This window comes from Salvelinus alpinus, chromosome 21, assembly GCF_045679555.1.
Source record: "Salvelinus alpinus chromosome 21, SLU_Salpinus.1, whole genome shotgun sequence".
Taxonomy (NCBI): domain Eukaryota; kingdom Metazoa; phylum Chordata; class Actinopteri; order Salmoniformes; family Salmonidae; genus Salvelinus; species Salvelinus alpinus.
Window position 1 is genome coordinate 970,508 of NC_092106.1, and position 22,023 is coordinate 992,530.

General features: G+C 42.1%; 1 protein-coding gene and 2 long non-coding RNA genes across 5 annotated transcripts in view; 2 read left to right on the forward strand and 1 right to left on the reverse strand.

Annotated features, from left to right (window-relative positions):
- Positions 1-2,098: 2,098 nt before the first annotated feature.
- LOC139547538 (diacylglycerol kinase delta-like) overlaps positions 2,099-22,023 on the forward strand; it is a 61,944-nt gene continuing 42,019 nt past the window's right edge. For 2 of the 3 annotated variants that reach the window (XM_071356417.1, XM_071356418.1), the window contains exons 1-10: positions 2,099-2,561; positions 4,430-4,534; positions 8,695-8,827; positions 10,860-10,966; positions 17,422-17,547; positions 17,815-17,917; positions 18,664-18,826; positions 18,947-19,055; positions 19,985-20,124; positions 21,166-21,250. In XM_071356417.1, the coding sequence (XP_071212518.1) occupies positions 4,481-4,534; positions 8,695-8,827; positions 10,860-10,966; positions 17,422-17,547; positions 17,815-17,917; positions 18,664-18,826; positions 18,947-19,055; positions 19,985-20,124; positions 21,166-21,250 (1,020 nt within the window). In that variant the 5' untranslated portion in view covers positions 2,099-2,561; positions 4,430-4,480. Of the gene's footprint in view, positions 2,562-4,429; positions 4,535-8,694; positions 8,828-10,859; positions 10,967-17,421; positions 17,548-17,814; positions 17,918-18,663; positions 18,827-18,946; positions 19,056-19,984; positions 20,125-21,165; positions 21,251-22,023 lie in introns of those variants that run through there. The other variant, XM_071356419.1, reaches the window with a different exon arrangement.
- On the forward strand, positions 4,554-5,956 carry LOC139547544 (uncharacterized). The gene is made up of 2 exons (XR_011669539.1): positions 4,554-5,531; positions 5,778-5,956. It is a non-coding gene; the product is annotated as an uncharacterized lncRNA (long non-coding RNA).
- LOC139547543 (uncharacterized) lies at positions 6,509-8,699 on the reverse strand. Its single transcript, XR_011669538.1, has 3 exons — positions 7,830-8,699; positions 7,318-7,353; positions 6,509-7,154 (listed from the first exon to the last, which is right to left on the reverse strand). It is a non-coding gene; the product is annotated as an uncharacterized lncRNA (long non-coding RNA).

The window sequence follows — 22,023 nt, forward strand, 5'->3', positions numbered from 1 at the left end:
GTGAAGACATGAACTATGAAATAACACATATGGAATCATGTAGTAACCAAAAAAGTGTTTAGCAAATCAAAATAACCAAAAAAGTGTTTAGCAAATCAAAATATATTTTATATTTGAGGTTTTTCAAAGTAGCCACCCTTTGCCTAAATGACAACTTTTGCACACTCTTGGCATTTTCTTGGTATTCTCTCAACCAGCTTCACCTGGAATGATTTTCCGGTCTTAATAAATACAAATAATATATATATTGTTTGTATTTATTGAGACAGGACAGTGAAGAGGAGACATGACAGGTAGGAGGGATTGCAAATCAGAAGGACAGTGGGTCAGATTCAAACTCATGCCAACTCTATAAGCCTAGGCTGTACATGTGTGCCAGGGTCAGCGACACTAACCCCTGGACCACACAGGCCACATTACTTTCGACACTTAAGAAAAAGAGGTCAGTAGTACTTCTCTACAGACAGTTTTCAGTCTTAACTCTCAGATGATGTAAAAATAAAAAATAAATGTTTTATCTTTGATGAGGTTGACCTGACAGAGGCGAGAGTGGCTGAATCTAGCACTAAGAACATCAACAACAGTTTCACAGTGAGTCCCTTCATTCTATATTTTTCTTTCTTTAGCCTACTTATTTTTCTTTCTCTCTGTCCTTATGTCCTGTAGGCTATATCTTTTTGTCTCGTGGCTACTGTCCATCAAAATATCAGTCTGTGACATTCACTGAGTCCCCTCTTTTTCCTTCTTTCTTACTTTCTTTCTCCCTTTCTTCCTGTCTGTCTTTCTCTCTGTACATCTCTTAAGTTTCTTGGCTACTGTCCACCCCTATATTAGCCCTGTGTCGGCCGTGGCCATTCTAACCTAAGGTTCATCATGCAGTGGTCAGACAACCAAACTGCAGGATAAACACCACTAAAATCACCAAACCTACGGAGAGTCACTTACAATTCCTGACTGTTGATAATGATAACATTTCTTGATGACATGAATAACATTTCATCACATACACTCATCACTCTGCGATAGGGGGTTCTTTCTCTGTGAAAAATCACAGCACAAAATAAGATTAGAGTCTGGCTTTGAAGTGTATTTATAGGTTGCCTTTGGGGTGGTTCCACCTCAAAAATCACAAGAAAGAGGATTTTGACACCTACCATCTGAATGTTCTGAAATCGTTTCTGTTAGAAACAGATAAGGTTAGCATTACTGCAAAATTATTTTGTTGAAATATAATTAGGGGGAGGTACCATAATTATTGAATATTATATGAATCCTATAAATTAAAATGTCCGATTTGGGTGCGATCAATTAGCTTAATTTATCAGAGATCAAATTATATTTCAACAAAATAATGTTGCAGGAATGCTTATCCTAACTACAGAAAGGATTTCAGAACAATCTGAGATGGTGGGTGTCATGGCTTGCTGAAATGACATGGAAAGACCCTTTGGACTCATTTACATTTAATAACTGGGTGGAGCTGTGTTAGTCAGTGAGTTTCCGGGAGTGGCGGCTTGTGTTTGAGTTTGTGTGTTTACAGTGTGTCTGGGTGTGCGCGTGCGACAGAGAATGTTGACAGTATGTGAATGTGTCCAAAAAGCTGCATTTTCTGTGTTGAGGTTAAAAGAGAGAGGGTACTTCCTCCTGCTCTATTTTTATCGGTTTCTCATGCTGGCTGGAGTGGAGCTCTCCTTGGTCTCTTGTTGATGACAGCCCAAGTCCAGGCATACCTGTGTTCAAATACAATTTGAAATCATTTCAAATACTTTAGTTTGGCTTGATTGAACTTGACTGCTGCAATGGAACCAATGAAATAGTCGCAAACTATCTGGCACTCCAAGAAGAAACTCCAGGAAGGCTAAAGTATTTGGAAGATTTCAAATATTATTTGAACCCAGGTCTGAGCTCAGGCGAAGGTGGTCTTTCAGTTCCAGACAGCTAAATTAAGTACTTACCTTTCCCCTCCTCTCTCTCTGTACTGTAAAGAGGGGCTGCTTTGTGGCCTTCAACACTCCCACTCCCTCCCCTCCCTCCACTCCAGCCCCCTGTGTGGTATCGCCTTGACGACAGGAAGTTTATATATGTGAGTCAGAGAACAGAGGCAGGCGGATGGGGGAGGGGCCTGCACCACGGTTCCCGGGCACTCTCCCATTCAGGGCACCGCTAAACTGGCTAAGCTAAAAGGGCTAACAGCTGAGCTGGGAGAGAAGGAAAACCCTTCTGGAAAAACGTCCCACTATAGGGATCCACAGAAAGAAACGACTGGGGGAATTCTCTGCTGGCTAGAACACTCAGACTAGGGGGAAAAGGAAGAAAAGACAATCAGTAACAGGAAGGTACAGCTGTCGGGACTCCGGAGAGAGAGGCTACCACGGGACCGTTTTTAGATAAGATAGGAGAACTCTCAGCCAGCCACGGAGCACTCTTTGCTGTCAAAGTCTTCGTCAGGAGGACTCTTCAGGAAAGTAAAACCCCAGACCAAATATAGCAGAGCACAGTCTGGAGAAGGGAGAGAGAAGGAGAACCGCCGGAGCCAAATTTGACTGGACTTCACACTGGAAGTAAGGCAGAAGAATGTCAAGAATGAGAGTGGGTGGGGGGAGCACAACAGAGACGTGTTTCCTCAGTTGGTCACTCTCCCTCCGTCCTTATGTGTGTGTCATGACATTGTTTATAGTTGGCTGTAGATTGTGCTGATGTGTGTGTGTGTGTGAGTGACTGTCAGTTCCCACTGTGTTATGCACTCCCCCATGTGAAGTACCCGGTCTATAGTCTAGGAAGGGCAGGACGGGTGCATTTATTAGTGCAGAAAATGTTTGTTAAGGAAAGCAAGTATTTCTTATTGGACAAATTCAGGTATCCATGTTTCGACCCATTAGCTGTCTAGGGAGAATACACCCTAGGACAGCCCTCTGACCTAGCCAGGGCCGGATCCTTGAACAATGGACATTCCCAAAATGATCATCTAATTATATCTCCTTTAGCTAAGGCTGCAGAGATAAAATGGCGGTGATAACATTGTTGCCAACTTTAATGAGTCTCTGGATGGTTGAGTAGCAGTGAAAACAGGATGTGTGTGTGTGTGTGTGTGTCTTTCTTCCTCGAGTCCTTGTCTGTTATGTAAGTGAAATACAACACTTCAGTCATATGAGATGCATGAAGTTGAGTCAAGTTCATGGTTGTGCGTGTGTGTGCATGGGTACTCGATATCGATCTGTCTTCACCTCTGTGCAGCGCTCTGCTCCTAAATAAAAATTCCAGGTCACACAGTAAAATATTTAGGCGCATATGCAAGGAAAATGGTCGCACTGTAGAGCACTGCTGTGGCTCGCTTACAATTGATCGTTGCTGTAACTTTTCTCCATCTCTCTATGGTAGGGGTTTCCAACACTGTTCCAAGAGAGCTACTGTGCCGTAGGTTTTTTCTCCAACCCCAGTTGTAACTAACCTGGTTCAGTTTATCAACCAGTTAATTACTAGAATCAGGTGTTCTAGATTAGGGTTGGAGTGAAAACCTACAGGATGGTAGCTCGCCAGGAACAGAGTTGGAGAGCCCTGCCTAAATCCTAGAAGTGTCTAGTGCACGTGTCAAACTCATTCCATGGAGGGCCAAGTGTCTGCAGGTTTTCGCTCCTCCTTTGTACTTGATTGATAAATTGAGGTCATTAATTAACAAGGAACTCACCTCACCTGGTTGTCTAGGTCTTAATTGAAAGAAAACCCCCAAAAAGCATACACTAGGCCCTTTAATGGGTTGAGTTTGAAACCCCTGTTCTAGTGAGTAAGCCATGCATTGTCCGCTCACTTTTTGGCATACACAGTGGCTTGTGTCCCAAATGGCACCCGATTCCCTACATAGTGTGCTACTTTTGACCAGAGCCCTATGGGCCCTGATCAAAAGTAGTGTTCTATATGTGTGTGTCCGTATGTAGATGGACCATCTTAAGTGCGTACGTGTTTGCGGTGCTGCTCTCTGGCAGAGAGGAAAGGCGTGCAACTATTTTTATCCGTCTGGGAATAGGAGCCCCTTTGTGAAGCAACTGTGGAGGAAATGGATTGGAAGCTGACGTCCGTTCTGTAGAAATATAGCGTTACTTACCCACATTCTTCCACAACTTCTGACCCAATCAATCTATCAATACATGCACACAAGCACACTTGCGCACTCACTCACACACAACAAGTACTAAAAAAGCAGTCGTACATCTAAAAAGGCTGATACACAATACACGGGGGGGCACACATCCATTCAGTAGGAGTGCTTAAGCATGGGACTCGATGTGCTTCCTCCCGTATGCAATCCTGATCACATCACATTGCACAACCCCTGGTTTCATTTCTCTGAGCACTGTGTGTCTTGCTCTTTCTCTTTGTCTCTGTCTCGCTCTCTTTCTTTCTCAAGTGATATTTGTCCTCTCTGTGTGTGTAGATCATCACTCCGTGTCGTCGGCTGATTCTGTGTGCGGACAACAGGATAGAGATGGAGGACTGGATGGCAGCCCTGAAGAGTGTTCAGAACAGAGAACACTTTGAGGTGAGGGCAAGGTCAGAGGTCAGGGGTCAATCCAATCCCAGGGTGCATCCCAATAATCTCTCCTTCCTCCTGAAGTGTGCACTTGTTCACTACTCCCCACAAATTTAAACGCATTGGATTGGTGTAACCATGGGCTAGAGGGAGTTTCCATATATCAGTAATTTCCTTCCAAATCCCTGAAGGTACGTTAACAAGACCCACACTTTGGGAAAGCAGAGATACCTGGGGCACCCCAAAATTGACCCCTGGACCCTACCCTCATAGCCTAGACACTTGTATGGAAGGGAAAGGATACGTTCGACAGGTATAAGTAATATGGTAATAGCTCCGATTTGACCTTTGGTAGGTTAATTGGAAGTTTCGCTGTATCGTCATTGCCTTTCTAATAAATGTATATCTATGCTAATGTCTGCGCTGGGTTTCTTAAAGGGGAATGGTAACTCTAGGATTTAGAACGCCAGCTAACTGTAACTGTAAATCACCATATTGGCATTGTTGCACCACTGGCAGGAGAGGACATTTACGAACTCCCAAAAATGGCTGAATTTACAGAGTAACTCCGAATCTGAGAATTAGTTTATTACAGAGAATTAAATAATGTTAGTTAGGGAGCCAATAAACCTACTGAAGCCGTTCATGTTTGAACCGATCGTTGCCCCAGATCAGAGTTCGTTCTCGTAGCAGTAACAACACCAACATGCCGCCTGAAACACCTCAGCTAGAGGTGTGAGTGCTGATGCTGCCAGATAATGGCTAGAGGGTATGAGTGTGTGTTGTGGAGAGATGGTGGCGAAACAGCACAAAATCCCAGCGGATGGTGGCTGTATTGCAACCAGTCAGAGGTTCCTGTCAGTCTGTCTGGATAGCGAAGTATTTATTGGGCGTGTCATCATTCCTTATGAAAGACTTCCTGGTAGAAGAGGTTACTCGACCAGTCAGCAGGCGATATGCCAGTTAAATAATTGCTTAAACATTTTATAATCAAGCAAAATGTAAGGTTAGTATCAGTAGTAGTTAGGTGCTCATATATAGATATAAATATAATCAGTATCCTATAACGATGTTTATCACCAGCGCTGTTTGGCGTGACGGTAACACATTTACCTTTTCGACCGGAGTTCGAATCGCAGACAGCATCATGATTCATGAAATCTCATTCTAACCAATAATGGGGCGTGCTCATTATAAATACATTGTGATTTAGTTTCGGTATCAAGACTAACTTTTATGATTTTTTTTGCAGAGCATACAGGCTGGCAGTTTATCGCCAGTTCACCCTATGGGCACAAGTGAGAATTAGAATTGGACGAGGTGTACGGCGTCTCATCCCTGCGTGTGTTGTTTCTTCCATAAGGCAGCATACCCAGAAGCAAAGGCATTTACATATGGTTTGAGTTTGAATAAAACCAGTTAATTTAGTAAGTCTAGCCTGCTGTCATTTTTTATTCAAGACATAGGCCTAATGCCTGCGCCTTATGTAAAAATAGTATTAGTTAGCTTGTCCACTATAACAACAGGTTCAAGTGTAACCAGATAAACTTGCTTTGAAGATAAAACTACTTTCATCGCGCACTAATCCCATGTCCCTGGAGTAGTGACTTCAACTAGCTTTGGCTGCCATCTATTGGAAAGGAATGGTAACTACACTGGGCAGCTAGTTGGCAGAGTCAAAGTAGACTTTAATAATATATATTTTATTTAACTAGGCAAGTCAGTTAAGAACAAATTCTGATTTACAATGATGGCCTACCGGGGAACAGTCGGTTTATATGCCATTTAGCAGACGCCTTTATCCAATGCGAACTGGGTGCATCAGTGTGGAAACAGATCGTAGAAACAGGATATAATGGATGGTCAGTTACATTTCTTCAGCCCCATCCCTCAGCTTTTTACCAAAAGAGGAGCAGTCTCCCTCACTTATTGTTTATACTGCTGATTGCCACATTAAGAAGTTAAGATGCAGATTAAATACACACCAAAATATGTTACAGATACTATATACATGTCCCATCACTCAGACAGTTAGTGAATACACAGCATCCAGCACAGCAAACAATCAAATGTATTTTACAAAAGCCCTTTTTACATCAAAATAATAACTACAGTAGTTATAGAGGGTGCAACAGTTCAACACCTCAGGAGCAAATGTCTGTTGGCTTTTCATAGCTGAGCATTCATATGTTGAGAGAGAGTCAAAACAGCAGGACCAGGACAAGGTAGCATATCCGTTGAATGGGTAAAAAAAAATCTGTGGAAAAACAATTCCACTCCGATGGATGGGTGGATCTTTGAATTCGCGGGTTGAATGGCCGGCTCCTTCTCCATTTTCGGAACACCAGCCCACTCCCCCGAAGTGATCGATAGAATATCTTGGCTCGCACTGTGATGATTGTGGCTCTGAGCTCTCAGGTTCATACAGCGAGGTATGGTCTTCATTGATCTCACTCTCCATCTGTGGCGAATAGGGGCAGGACTCGGTTGTACACTGATGGTCGTGAACACAATCTAGCTGGGCCCAGAGCTCTTTAGTGATGGGCCCGGTGGACCTCTTCTCCACCGCAGCACAGGAACACTCTGGCACCCAGGGGTCAGTTTGGCATGCTGTACTAACCATTCTTTCCTGTTGGTAGAAAACAATTAAGGCATCTATTAAGCTACAGTTATATTCAAGAATTACCCATTTTATGGTAATTGCCCATTTTATGTCCACAATGGCCTCGGGGACGACAGATTGTGTCTTGAAATAAACAACAGCCTTAGAAATAACATGGATTCGCATGTACCTCTGCCTCCTGCACAGTCTCCTCAAGGATGAAAACCTTTTCAGGGATGAAGACGGTCATCCGGAAAACAAACAAACGTTTCGTTAAGACAACTGACACCAAATATAGCAGTTGGCATTGACAAGCTACCGGTCTTGTATGCTTTGTCAACACACACACACACAGCAAATACAGGGACATTTATTTCTCAGCAAACATTAGCTATGTCAACTTCAGTCTAGCTAAATGAGGTGGAGCTAACAAAACATTACAAAAACAAATCTGTGTCAACAAAATGTATTGCAGTATTTGACTATCTGAGGTGGAAGTTAGCTACAGTAATGACCTAATCTCAGGGGTACACGGAGAAACTGTGTTGCAATTTTAGTTGCAGCTGTTGCTTGCTAACGTTATTTGCTGGGGAGTGTTACACAAAACGCAATGAGATAGTTACCTTCTACTAGAGTTGCAACAAAGTTGTCCAGTGTCTAACGCTAGCCTAGTCAACAAAAGTCATGGCCGGTTAACGTTACCTTAGGCTCCATTGCATTGACTCGCGTCGCCTCCTTCGTCCAGTCGCTTTTGCTTTGCGATGTTGATGATAGTCGGTCAGTAACAGCTACACCATAGCCCTCGAAAGTGCCCTTCATCACGAAGTCTGCCTCCGCGATGTGCTCTCTGCAGATCTTGGTAGCTCGATCTGGCACGTCCTTCCTTTTCAGGCCACTTCTTCAAAAGTTGTGGGTCCTTGGGCAGCTGATGGTAGCTTGCCGAGGATTTTTGGGGGAGCCAGTTCATACAGCCTGGCGCTATACAGTTCATGTTTGAATTACTACTTGTTGTCCGCACCCAATCTCACTCTCTTCGATTCACTCTACACGCCAAAACTCAATACCACAGACAATTTGATGATTCTTGATAGTGACGCACTGGCGTCAGTCGTTACTATGGCAATTTAAAATGGTGCTAACCATAGTTCAAATAAACCTAAATATAGATATGTTTTATGTTAAATGCACATGTTTGGTATTAGTGGATTGAATACATCTATTGGCCTGGATTTACTTCCTAAAGTGTTTCCGTTCCCCTTTAACTTTTTGTTATAGCCCAACACTAACACATGATTCAACTTCTCATCAAAACATTAAGCATTTGATTAGTTGAATCAAGTGTTGCCTATTAGTGGTGGGTAAGAAGAACATAAATCTAATCCTCTGTGGGTCCCCAGGATCAGAGCGTATCCCAAATGGGACCCTATATCCTACAAAGTGCACTACTTTTGACCATAGGGTGCTATTTGGGATGTACACAGGATGAAGAAATCATGAAATGAGTAGTGGTTAGGGGGACGATTTAGGACTTATTTCCCCTCTCTCGTCTCTTCTGTTCCGCTCCCAGTCCACCCAGTATAGCATGGATCACTTCTCTGGGATGCATAACTGGTACGCCTGCTCCCACGCCCGCCCCACTTACTGCAACGTGTGCCGCGAGGCCCTCTCCGGAGTCACCTCGCACGGGCTGTCCTGTGCAGGTACGTACTTCTCCGAACACACACACACACCGCCGTGGCGGTGATTATTATTATTTGACCATGCTGGTCATTTATGAACATTTGAACATCTTGGCCATGTTCTGTTATAATCTCCACCCGGCACAGACAGAAGAGGACTGGCCACCCCTCATAGCCTGGTTCCTCTCTATGTTTCTTCCTAGGTTTTGGCCTTTCTAGGGAGTTTTTCCTAGCCACCGTGCTTCTACACCTGCATTGCTTGCTGTTTGGGGTTTCAGGCTGGGTTTCTGTACAGCACTTTGAGATATCAGCTGATGTACGAAGGACTATATAAATACATTTGATTTAATATTTGCCAGTTTAAGGTCTTCACGGATCCACCTGTACCTGAGTAGGTTCGGATCTCATATGATTGTCATGGGTCTCGGCTATGTGTAATTTTAGCTGACTTGTCGGGAAGGGCCCGTACAGATCAGGACGCGACTGCTGCAGTAGCAAGAGAGAGAAATTATATAATTTATGCTGCTGTTCTTGCTTTTCACGAGTGTAGCTTGTTGCTGTTGGCCAATCATAAGTCATCAAAGCGGCAATAGGCTACAGTCATAGAGCCTCAGTGTGTGTGCAAAAATTAGGAAATATCTAATCAATGGAAGATGGAATTAAAATGACAGAATTAAAATTTAAAGGAGAAGGGTATGCTACAATGACCAAGAGCCAACAGGTAGGCTGCTACTTAATGTTTGAATGGAGTCAAATAGATTTGATTTGTTGTTATTTGTAACTGAAGGATGAGAAAGCGCATGCACTTGCAGCCTCAATTAGCCTAGCTAGCTAATGTTAGCTAGCTTGACTCTAGCTTCTCCCGGTTTGATGCAGTCAAGACGGTTAATGCGTAATCATATTTGATAATAGTCTACAATAGTGCGAGTCGGCTTGGTTGGTTGCTGTCTCTCCCTCTCATTTCACTCGCTCACAGAACGTCCCCTTCCCCGCCTGCTAGAGCAGCACTTCGACCTCTCTCCCTCCTCTCGGACTTTATCAGCTCCAGTTAATAAAGTAGTTTAAAAAATGACTTTTCTGCTGCTTTCCTCACTTGGATCAAACCGGGTCTGGATCCGACCAGGTCTATATGGAACGGTTCTAGTTGACCTCGGGTCCATTCGCAACAGGTCTCTAGTTAAAAAACATGATTATGCTTATGGGGTGGGAAAGCCCCAGGTCCATTTCGGGAAGGGGTCCAACTTTTTAGAACCTTGAAGACTTCCAAAGCCAGCTACTCGCTATGTATTCTTATTTCTTTTAAAATTGAAGTTTTTGGTCAAAAAGACTGTAAGATCACCAGGAATTTAGCAACAAATAATTTAAATTTAGGAAATCTGTTTCCAAGTATTCCCACAAATAAAAGTAGAGCCATACAGTGTGCTCCAAAAGTATTGGGACAGTGACATTTGTTTGTGTGGTTTTGGCTCTGTAGTCCAGCACTTCGGATAGGAAATGATACAGTGACTATGAAGTTAAAGTGCATGCGGACTGTCAGCTTCAATTTGAGGGTATTTTCATCCATATCGAGTGAACCGTTTATAAATTACAGCAATTTTTGTACATAATCCCCCCCATTTCAGGGGACCAAGAGTGAGAAAGTTAGACACACAATTATCATACCCCCCCCCCCCCCCCCAAAGAAAATGCTATCCTCCCCTGTTGTTGTAATGGTGAGGTTAGGATGTCATGGGGGTCATTATTATTCACGATTTATTCAGGATGATCCATAATCATGGTAGCGTCTACATTAATGTAAAGTGTTTAGAAACATACTCTATTCTTATTTACAATAAGTGTCTCCAAAAGGGCACAATACATTATTTACCATTCATTTATATTGGGCACAAAATAATCTGAAACACAACCAAAACAAACCGCAAATGCATCCAACAAATTTGTAGATTCACAAGCTTGATGTAGTCATTGCATGCAACAGTATAAATATGGGTGTCTGTGTGTCTGTATTTGTGTGTGTGTGTGTGTCAATCTGATGCATTTCAACTTCCCACAGTGTGTAAGTTCAAGGCCCATAAACGCTGTGCTGTCCGAGCCACCAACAACTGCAAGTGGACTACTCTGGCATCCATTGGGAAGGACATCATCGAAGATGAGGATGGGGTGAGTGCTGATCTTGGGTAGAGGTCGACCGATTAATCGGAATGGCCGATTTAATTAGGGCCGATGTCAAGTTTTCATAACAATCAGAAATCGGTATTTTTGGACACCGATTTGGCCGTTTTTTTATATATATTTTTAACACCTTTATTTAACTAGGCAAGTCAGTTAAGAACACATTCTTATTTTCAATGACGGCCTAGGATCGGTGGGTTAACTGCCTTGTTCAGGGGCAGAACGACAGATTTTTACCTTGTCAGCTCCGGGATTCAATCTTGCAACCTTACAGTTAACTAGTCCAACGCTCTAACCACCTGCCTCATTGCACTCCACGAGAAGCCTGCCTGTTACGCGAATGCAGTAAGAAGCCAAGGTAAGTTGCTAGCTAGCATTAAACTTATCTTATAAACGAGTCACCAACCCTGATCCGGGAGCACCTCCCACTCCCCCCCCCACTGAGTAGCATAGCTAGCATAGCGTCACAAGTAAATTGTAGCATCTAAATATCATTAAATCACAAGTCCAAGACACCAGATGAAAGATACAGATCTTGTGAATAAAGCCACCATTTCAGATTTTTTAAATGTTTTACAGGGAAGACACAATATGTAAATCTATTAGCTAACCACGTTAACGAAAGACACAATTTTTTTACTCCAACAGTTTTTTCCTGCGTCAGTAGCTATCACTAATTCGACTAAATAAAAATATATATAGCCACTAACCAAGAAACAACTTCATAAGATGACAGTCTGATAACATATTTATGGTATAGCATAGGTTTTTTTTGAAAAATGTGCATTTTTCAGGTATAAATCACAGTTCTACATTGCAGCTGCAATCTGAAATAGTGCCGACGCAGCCAGAACAATTACAGAGACCAACGTCATATAACTAATTACTCATCTTAAAACATTTCAGAAAAATACACAGCGTACAGATATTGAAAGCCCAACATCTGGTGAATCCAAACAATATTTCAGATTTATTAAATGTTTTATAGCGAAAACAAAATGTAGCGCTAAATTAGCATAGCCACGCCAGCCAGAACCAGCTGGGCGCCCACGACCAGTTCACATGCACGACAGATATATGAAATAACATCGTAAATTGGGTCTTACTATTGCTGATCTTTCATCAGAATGTTGATCAAGGTGTCCTTAGTCCTGATGAGTCGTTCAATCCATTCATAATGGCAACTTTCCCTCTTCATTTAGCATAGGTACTGGTCGACTGGCACGGATCTGTCCAAAGTAAAAAAAAGTCACAGAACGGAACACGGCAAAACTCCCGAAAAAATTCAAATAATCTGATTAAACTATATTGAAAAAACATACATTACGATGATATGGTCACATGTATCAAACAAACTTCGAGACGGAGATAGTTTTCATCCGTAACGGCAGCAAAACAGTAGACAATCGCACCTCCAAATCGCGCGATTCAGAGAACCGGAAGTTGTCGGTCACGCCAAAGAAATAGGTCTTATTTCACGTCAGTACAAGATAAACAAAAAATTTCTCCTCTGACGTCCTCTTGACACCCAGAGGAAGACGAATGAAGTGTGTTTCGGGTCATAGGTGGCGTGACCATATATAGGCAGAGCGTTGAAGCGAGCATACACATCTTGCATTCTTCTTCTTGGTCAGGGAAAGTGCTGTCAAATGACTTCTGTTTCACTCAGAGACAAAATTGAAACGGTTTTAGAAACTAGAGATTGTTTTCTATCCAATGGTATTAATTATATGCATATAGTAAGAGCAATAATTGAATAAGAGGCAGTTTAATCTGTAGAGCAAATTATGCTAATGCAAAAACAGCACCCCCTGTATTCTCAAGAAGTTAAGAACACATTCTTATTTTCAATGACGGCCTAGGATCGGTGGGTTAACTGCCTTGTTCAGGGGCAGAACGACAGATTTTTACCTTGTCAGCTCCGGGATTCAATCTTGCAACCTTACAGTTAACTAGTCCAACGCTCTAACCACCTGCCTCATTGCACTCCACGAGAAGCCTGCCTGTTACGCGAATGCAGTAAGAAGCCAAGGTAAGTTGCTAGCTAGCATTAAACTTATCTTATAAAAAACAATCAATCAATCATAATCACTAGTTAACTACACATGGTTGATGATATTACTAGTTTATCTAGCGTGTCCTGCGTTGCATATAATCGATGCAACGCAGGGGGATGATTTAACAAAAGCGCATTTGCGAAAAAAGCACAATCGTTGCACGACTGTACCTAACCATAAACATCAATGCCTTTCTTAAAATCAATACACAGAAGTATATATTTTTAAACCTACATATTTAGCTGAAAGAAATCCATGTTAGCAGGCAATATTAACTAGGTGAAATTGTGTCACTTCTCTTGCGTTCATTGCACGCAGAGTCAGGGTATATGCAACAGTTTGGGCAGCCTCGCTCGTTGCGAACTTATTTGCCAGAATTTTACAAAATTATGACATAACATTGAAGGTTGTACAATGTAACAGGAATATTTAGACTTAGGGATGCCACCCTTTAGATGAAATACCGAACGGTTCCGTATTTCACTGAAATAATAAAACATTTGTTTTCGAAATGATAGTTTCCGGATTCGACCATATTAATGAACAAAGGCTCGTATTTCTGTGTGTTATTATGTTATAATTAAGTCTATGATTTGATAGAGCAGTCTGACTGAGCAGTGGTAGGCAGCAGCAGGCTCGTAAGCATTCATTCAAACAGCACTTTTGTGCGTTTTGCCAGCAGCTCTTCCCTGTGCCTCAAGCATTGAGCTGTTTATGACTTCAAGCCTATCAACTCCCGAGATTAGGCTGGTGTAACCGATGTGAAATGGCTAGCTAGTTAGCAGGGTGCGCGCTAATAGCCTTTCAAACGTCACTCGCTCAGACTTGGAGTAGTTGTTCCCCTTGCTCTGCATGGGTAACGCTGCTTCGAGGGTGGCTGTTGTCGATGTGTTCCTGGTTCGAGCCCAGGTAGGGGCGAGGAGAGGGACGGAAGCTATACTGTTACACTGGCAATACTAAAGTGCCTATAAGAACATCCAATAGTCAAAGGTATATGAAATACAAATGGTATAGAGAGAAATAAATACTATAAATACTATATTAACTACAACCTAAACCCTCTTACCTTGGAATATTGAAGTCTCATGTTAAAAGGAAGCACCAGTTTTCATATGTTCTCATGTTCTGAGCAAGGAACTTAAACGTTAGCTTTCTTACATGGCACATATTGCACTTTTACTTTCTTCTCCAACACTTTGTTTTTGCATTATTTAAACCAAATTGAACAGGTTTCATTATTTATTTGAGGATACATTTATTTTTATTGATTTATTATATTAAGTTAAAATAAGTGTTCATTCAATATTGTTGTAATTGTCATTATTACAAATACATAAAAAAAAAATCATCCGATTAATCGGTATCGGCTTTTTTTTGGTCCACCAATAGTCGGTATCGGTATAGGCATTGAAAAATCATAATCGGTCGACCTCTAATCTTGGGTAGGTTTAGCATTTTCCCCACTAATGGTTAAGGTTAGGATTGGGGGAGGGGAAGCTGATCCTAGATCTGTACCTAGGGGAAACTTCACCCTGGAGCTGTGTGAGGGCTCCTCAAAAATGGGGATACTGCTCAGAGAGGTCCCCTGTACCCCTGCTAGAGAGGGGCGCAGTGTAGCCAGTTTATTAAACATCATTGTACACTATGCAAAAGCATACATCAAATATATCATACAATATTAAAAAGAAAAAACATGCAATGTAAAAAATAAAAGCAGAATATCCTATATGGACAGTGTATCAAGAAATGCATGTACGTATCGGCTATATAGACTCACTTCAGCCTTATAATCAATGTATTCAACAAATTGTTGATTACAAGTTGTAGCCTATAGCGCCCTTGCCCACTGCCCACTATTCCCACACTGAACAAAAATATAAACGCAACATGTAAAGTGTTAGTCCCATGTTTCATGAGCTGAAATAAAAGATCCCAGAAATTGTCCATACGCACAAAAAGCGTATTTCTCTTAAAGTTCGCTTTAGAGAATTTGGCAGTGTGTCCATCACCTCATGCTTCAGCATGATAATGCACGGTCCCATGTCGTTAGGATCTGTACACAATTCCTGGAAGCTGAACATTTCCCAGTTCTTCCATTGCCTGCATACTCATCCGATATGTCGCCCATTGAGCCTGTTTGGGATGCTCTTGATCGACGTGTACGACAGCGTGTTCCAGTTCCCGCCAATATCCAGCAATTTCACACAGCCATTTTAAGAGGAGAAGGACAACATTCCACAGGCCACAATCAACAGCCTGGTCAACTCTATGAAAAGGAGATGTGTTGCACTGCATGAAGCAAATGGTGGTCACACCAGATACTGACTGGTTTTCTGATTCAGAACTAGAGGTCGACCGATTATGATTTTTCAACGCCGATACCGATTATTGGAGGACAAAAACAGCCGATACCGATTAATTGGCCGATTTATTAGAAAAAAATGTTTTATATATATATCATACACACACACACACATTTTTGTAATAATGACAATTGCAACAATACTGAATGAACAATGAACACTTTTATTTTAACTTAATATAATACATAAATACACACACACACACACACACACAGCTCTGAACTGACAATGATACTGAAGAGTCAACTTAGGAGACAAATACTCTCAACTGTTTGAATAAAAATAGAGTTTAAGTTACCTGTGATGAATGTTGAAAACAAAAACTTTAATTTCTATATGCAGGAAATCCTATTTTAATAATGGGCATGGTAAGAATTGACAACCAAAGTGCGAGTTATAATTCCCATGACACCTTCTAGCAAAATCTGAAAAGCGGTTCCTTCATTTATTCCATAGGATATTTTTTAGATTCACTTAAAATAAGGTCTGTGTTTCGTGTAGGCTTATACCACCGTGCCAATTTTATAACTGTGTAGATATCCATAGGACAAGGTAACTCTGATCAATATTGGCTAAATATAAGCGAAGATAAAAAAAATTGTAGAGTGGATTTATGAAAATATGTTGACAAACGTTACCTTATCCTAGTGAGATTTACACGGGTATCAAAACGTCGAGGCGGTTTAAGCCTGCACGAAACACAGACCTTATTTGAAGTAGATCAAGACATTCTCTATGGAAGACATGAACGGTAAAATAATGAAGGAACCCCTTTCAAGTTCAGCAGCAAGGTATTACAGGAATTATAACTATTTCTCTCTAAACCATATACCTTTGACTAATCCGGAAACTATCACCTCGAAAACAAAACGTTTATTCCGTTCCGTATTTTATCTAACGGGTGGCATCCATGAGTAAATATTCCTGTTACATTGCACAACCTTCAATGTTGTCATAATTACGTAAAATTCTGGCAAATTAGTTCACAAAGAGCCAGGCGGCCCAAACTGTTGCATATACCCTGACTCTGCGTGCAATGAACGCAAGAGAAATGACACAATTTCACCTGGTTAATATTGCCTGCTAAACTGGATTTATTTTAGCTAAATATGCAGGTTTAAAAATATATACATAAAGGTGTAAATAAATAAATAAATAAATAAAAATACGGCAAATCAGCGCCCAAAAATACCGATTTCCGATTGTTATGAAAACGTGAAATCGGCCTCTATTCAGAACCCTACCTTTTTTTAAGGTCTGTGACCAACAGATGCACATCTGTATTCCCAGTCATGTGAAATCCATAGATTAGGGCCTAATGAATTTTTCAATTGACTGATTTCCTTATATGAACTTTAACTCAGTAAAATCTTTGAAATTGTTGCATTTATGTTTTTGTTCAGTGTATATTCCCTTGAGTGCAATTTGTTGTCTATGGGCAAAGGATGGTTTCCCTCTCCCTCTTTTTCTCCCAACTGTCACGCCCTGACCTTAGAGATCCTTTTTATGTCTATTTTTGGTTTGGTCAGGGCGTGAGTTTGGGTGGGCATTCTATGTTGTGTGTTCTATGTTTCTTTTTCTGTGTGTTTGGCCGGGTGTGGTTGAGATCAGAGGCAGCTGTCTATCGTTGTCTCTGATTGAGAACCATACTTAGGTAGCCTTTTTCCACCTGTGTTGTGTGGGTAGTTGTTTCCTGTTTTGTGTTGTTTCACCTGACAGGACTGTTTAGTTTCTTACATTCTCTTTGTTATTTTGTTTCGTGTTCTGTTATAATAAATTTAACATGGACACTTACCACGCTGCGTTTTGGTCCGATCCTGACTACTCTTCATCAGACGAAGAGGATCGTTACACCAACCTCTTTCTCCCTCTCTCTGTCTCTCAATTAAATTCTAAAGGCTTTATTGGCATGAAAAGTGTAACCACCGTTTTTGCAAAGCAAAAACATAGAAACATATTATGTCAATGATGACAGAAATAAATAATTACTGAAATAATAACCGTGACTTCTCCCTCACTGTAGATCTCTATGCCTCACCAGTGGCTGGAGGGCAACCTGCCGGTCAGTGCTAAGTGTACAGTGTGTGATAAGACGTGTGGCAGTGTGCTCCGACTGCAGGATTGGCGCTGCCTCTGGTGCAAGGCCATGGTGAGTCTGTGTGCTTGCAAGCGTATTTGGGTGGTGCGTCTTTAGGTATCTGTTTGAGGGATAAGTGCAAACTGTATTACTATACTTTGCAGCAGCCACAATACAGTATTAATGTATTTTTGTTTTCTGCATACACTGATTTATGACACTTTCAGTACAGCCACAAGGCCATTGAACTTATCAGGTTGTTGACTGTACATACGTGTCGTAATGCTCTGTGTAGTGTGCCTAAAAATAAAGTGTACGTGCGTGCGTGTTGATGTCCAGGTGCACACGGTGTGTAAGGAGCAGCTGTCCACTAAGTGTCCCTTGGGGCAGTGTAAGGTGTCGGTCATCCCCCCCACAGCCCTCAACAGCATCGACTCCGACGGTCAGTTATGCTCCTCACTTCCTCTCCGGGGTCAAGTTTCCCCTAGGTACAGATCTAACCTTAACCATTATTGGGGAAAATGCTAAACTGACCTAAGATCAGGGGCAACTTCACTTTACACCTGTGTTTGTAGATGAACAGGACAGGTGGGGATATCTGCGTGACTGGTCAGGGTAGTGTTCATTAGGCCTCGGGTTGCAAAATTCCCAGGTTTTCCAGGAATCCCGGTTGGAAGACTCCTGGAATCAGAAGGGAATAAGCACGAAATTCAGAACTGTAAAAAAATCATTAAACATTTTTTTTTTTACATTTTGGGAAAGTTAACAGAGCAATATTTTTAAATAAGCTCTTTCTTATTAGATGTTAGGGTCTGGTTTCCCAGACACAGATTAAGACTAGTCCTGGACTAAAAAGCATGCTCAATGGAGATTATCCATTAATCTGTGTCTGGGAAACCGACTATGGAAATTCAGGTGTGTGTCGTAGTCTGGTATAGCGGTTAAAGCTCCCGACTCCGGACCTTGTTGACCCTCCTGGCAACAGGGGTCCATCCTGTCATTAGTCCTTATCTGCCGGTCATTGGTTCTCATCTGCCTGTCATTGGTCCTCATCTGCCTGTTATTGTTTTTCATTGGTCCTCATCTGCCTGTCATTGGTCCTCATCTGGCTGTTATTGTTTTTCATTGGTCCTCATCTGCCTGTCATTGGTACTCATTGTTCCTCATCTGCCTGTCATTGGTCCTCAGGGTTCTGGAAGGCCACCTGCCCGCCCTCCTGCACCAGCCCTCTCCTGGTGTTCGTCAACAGTAAGAGCGGCGACAACCAGGGCATCAAGTTCCTGCGCCGCTTTAAACAGCTGCTCAACCCCGCCCAAGTCTTTGACCTCATGAACGGGGGGCCGCATCTCGGGTAAGTCTGCCCTGTGTGCGTAAGTACGTGCATGCTTTTGACATGGCTGTGTGTGTTTCCGACGGCACTGTGTGTATAGCTGCTTGCGTTAGAGGGCTCTCTCTTCTGTGTCTTTCCTAGTTTGCGTCTCTTCCAGAAGTTTGACACGTTCCGGATCCTAGTGTGTGGGGGTGATGGCAGCGTGGGCTGGGTTCTCTCTGAGATCGACACTCTGACGCTCCACAAACAAGCAAGTTTAACCCACCCCAGGCATCTGCACTGAGCTGAAAATAAGCTTCCATCAGTTGGGCTACACCCACTGACTCTTGGGCTCTTTCTCAATTAGTGTTTCCTTGATTACTCTTGTTCTTAGACATGGGTTTTGGGAAGGAGGCGCGGAGTGAATTCGGGGAAAGACAAATTGAGAAAGAGCTTTGGCTACTCTCCCATCATCCCTAAGCAGGCCCTGAGCATAGCAGGCAGCTTTAGCTACTGTGCCAGCCAGCGACTCTCATGTTTCCCTTGTCCCACTTTCAACAATCTAGTAACAAAGATACCGTTTTGTCACACTGCCTGCCTCTATTAGTTGTTAGATTGACAGATAAACAGACAGACACTGCGCTCTGCTGGTTGTAAAGTACACACAGTCCTGGCTTACCAGGCTGTGTGTTACATGTGTTTGTTTTTCCTCGATTGCATGAACACTTTTCTCGAAACAGGGTTCACTCTTGCAAAACAGTTACCACAGCCCACTAAACTGAAGTGTGTTTGCCAAAACAGCGCATTTCTCTTTCAAAATGCACTAACACGTCAACTTAGAATACCTGTCCTAAAATAACTCTTCAAAGCAGTATCATTTGTCGTATAACTAGAAGATGACTTTTGCAACATCCTAGAGCATATAATACATGTGACAGAACAAACTGAAACCATCAAAACAGTATCATTTGTCAATGAATGAGTAGGTCATTTCACCGTTCAATGGATAATGGCTCAAATAAATACTTACTATAACCATCAATATGCATTTCTATGACAAAAACAAAATGGTAGGAGTTACTAATGAAAGATTTTATATAAGTAAACTGTATTCATGTTTTCTGAATTAGGATTAAATGGGGGAGAATGAGGCTAAATGTAACAGGGGTCAGTTGAAACAGGATAACACTTGTTTTGCAGTGCCAGCTGGGTGTTCTGCCCCTGGGGACAGGAAATGACCTTGCCCGCGTCCTGGGCTGGGGCTCGGCCTGCGACGATGACGCACAGCTGCCTCAAATACTGGAGAAACTTGAGAGGGCCAGCACCAAGATGCTTGACAGGTAGGAGAGGGAGGGAGGGAGGGAGGCGCTGTAGAGGGCCAGCACCAAGATGCTCGACATCACCAAGATGCTCGAAAGAAAGAGAGACTTAGGGAGGGAGGAGAATTGGGGGTGAGGGAAATATTCACCAACATGCTTGACGGGTGAGAGAGGGAGGAAGATCAGGTAGCCTAGTGGTTAGAGCATTGGACTAGTAACCGAAAGGTTGCAAGATCAAATCCCTGAGCTGACAAGGTAAAAATCTGTCGTTCTGCCCCTGAACAAGGCAGTTAACCCACTGTTCCTAGGCCGTCATTGAAAATAAGAATTTGGGACTTTACTTGGCTCATCGCACTCTAGCAACTCCTTGTGGCGTGCCGGGCGCCTGCAGGCTAACTTCGGTGGTCCGACACTTCGGTGTGGCTGGCTTCCGGGTTAAGCGGGCGGGTGTTAAGAACCGTGGTTTGGTGGGTCATGTTTTGGAGGATGTTTTGGCCTCTCCCGAGCTCGTTGGGGAGTTGCAGCGATTAGACAAGATCGTAATTGGATATCACGAAATTGGGGAGAAAAATACATTGTTTTTTATAAATAAGACAATTAAAGGAACCATATGCAGAAATCGCTCCGCCATTTCCTGGTTGTTAAAATTCTAACAGTTGGCCTAATTTCAGTTTGTGACAAAATTATCCATCATTGTGTAGAGAATCATTGTGTAGAGTACCATCTAAACCGCTGTGAAATATCTTTTCCATAACCAAAAATATAGTATTTTAAGCGGTTTGAAGCTGGTGTACAAAACCGAAAGTAAGACTCAAAAACTAAACTTAAGAACGGGAAACATTGAAATAGAGCACATATAACAGATCAACCAACCGCTTCTTAGACTTGCTTTCAATGAGAGTGAGAGATCTATAACTCAGATTTCTATGTGAATTTCGTCCCAAAAAGTTACATATTTTAGCTTTAAACCAGCTATCATTAGTCCAGGAGTTTCTCCTGGTCAGTTCAGGGTGAAAAAACGTTCAGCCCCTAAACTATCCATTGTTTAAATTCTTTGCCCAGGTGGAGTATTATGGTGTACGAGACCAAGTTCCCGCGACAACATTCCAGCTCCACGGTGACAGAGGATTGCAGCGACGTCTCTGAGGTACTTGTTAATTACATCATTTTCAATCCTACACATCCTGATAGTTTTAGCTGAATTCGAGTACAATTGCAGTTACATGCCATTTATGTATACAGTATCAGTCAAAAGTTTGGACACACCTACTCATTCCAGGGTTTTTCTTGATTTTTCTTTTTTTCTACATTGTAGAATAATAGTGAAGACATCAAAACTATGAAAATAACACATATGGAATCATGTAGTAACGAAATATATTTTGTGTTTGAGATTGTTCAAAGTATCCACCCTTTGCCTTGATGACAGCTTTGCACACTCTTGGCATTCTCTCAACCAGCTTCATGAGGTAGTCACCTGGACTGCATTTCAATTAACAGGTGTGCCTTGTTAATTAGTGGAATTTCTTTCCTTCTTCCTTCTTTCCTTCCTCAATGCTTTTGAGCCAATCAGTTGTGTTGTGACAAGGTAGGGGTGGTACACAGATGATAGCCCTATTTGGTAAAAGACCAAGTCCATATAATGGCAAGAACAGCTGAAATTAGCAAAGAGAATTGACAGTCCATCTTTACTTTAAGACATGAAGGTCAGTCAATATGGAAAACTTTCAAGAACTATGAAAGTTTCTTCAGTTGCGGGTGCAAAAACCATCAAGCGCTATGAAACTGGCTCTCATGACGACCGCCACAGGAAAGGAAGACCCATAGATACCTCTGCTGTAGAGGATAAGTGAATTAAAGTTAACTGCACCTCAGATTGTATCAGGCCTTCATGGTCGAATTGCTGCAAAGAAACCACTA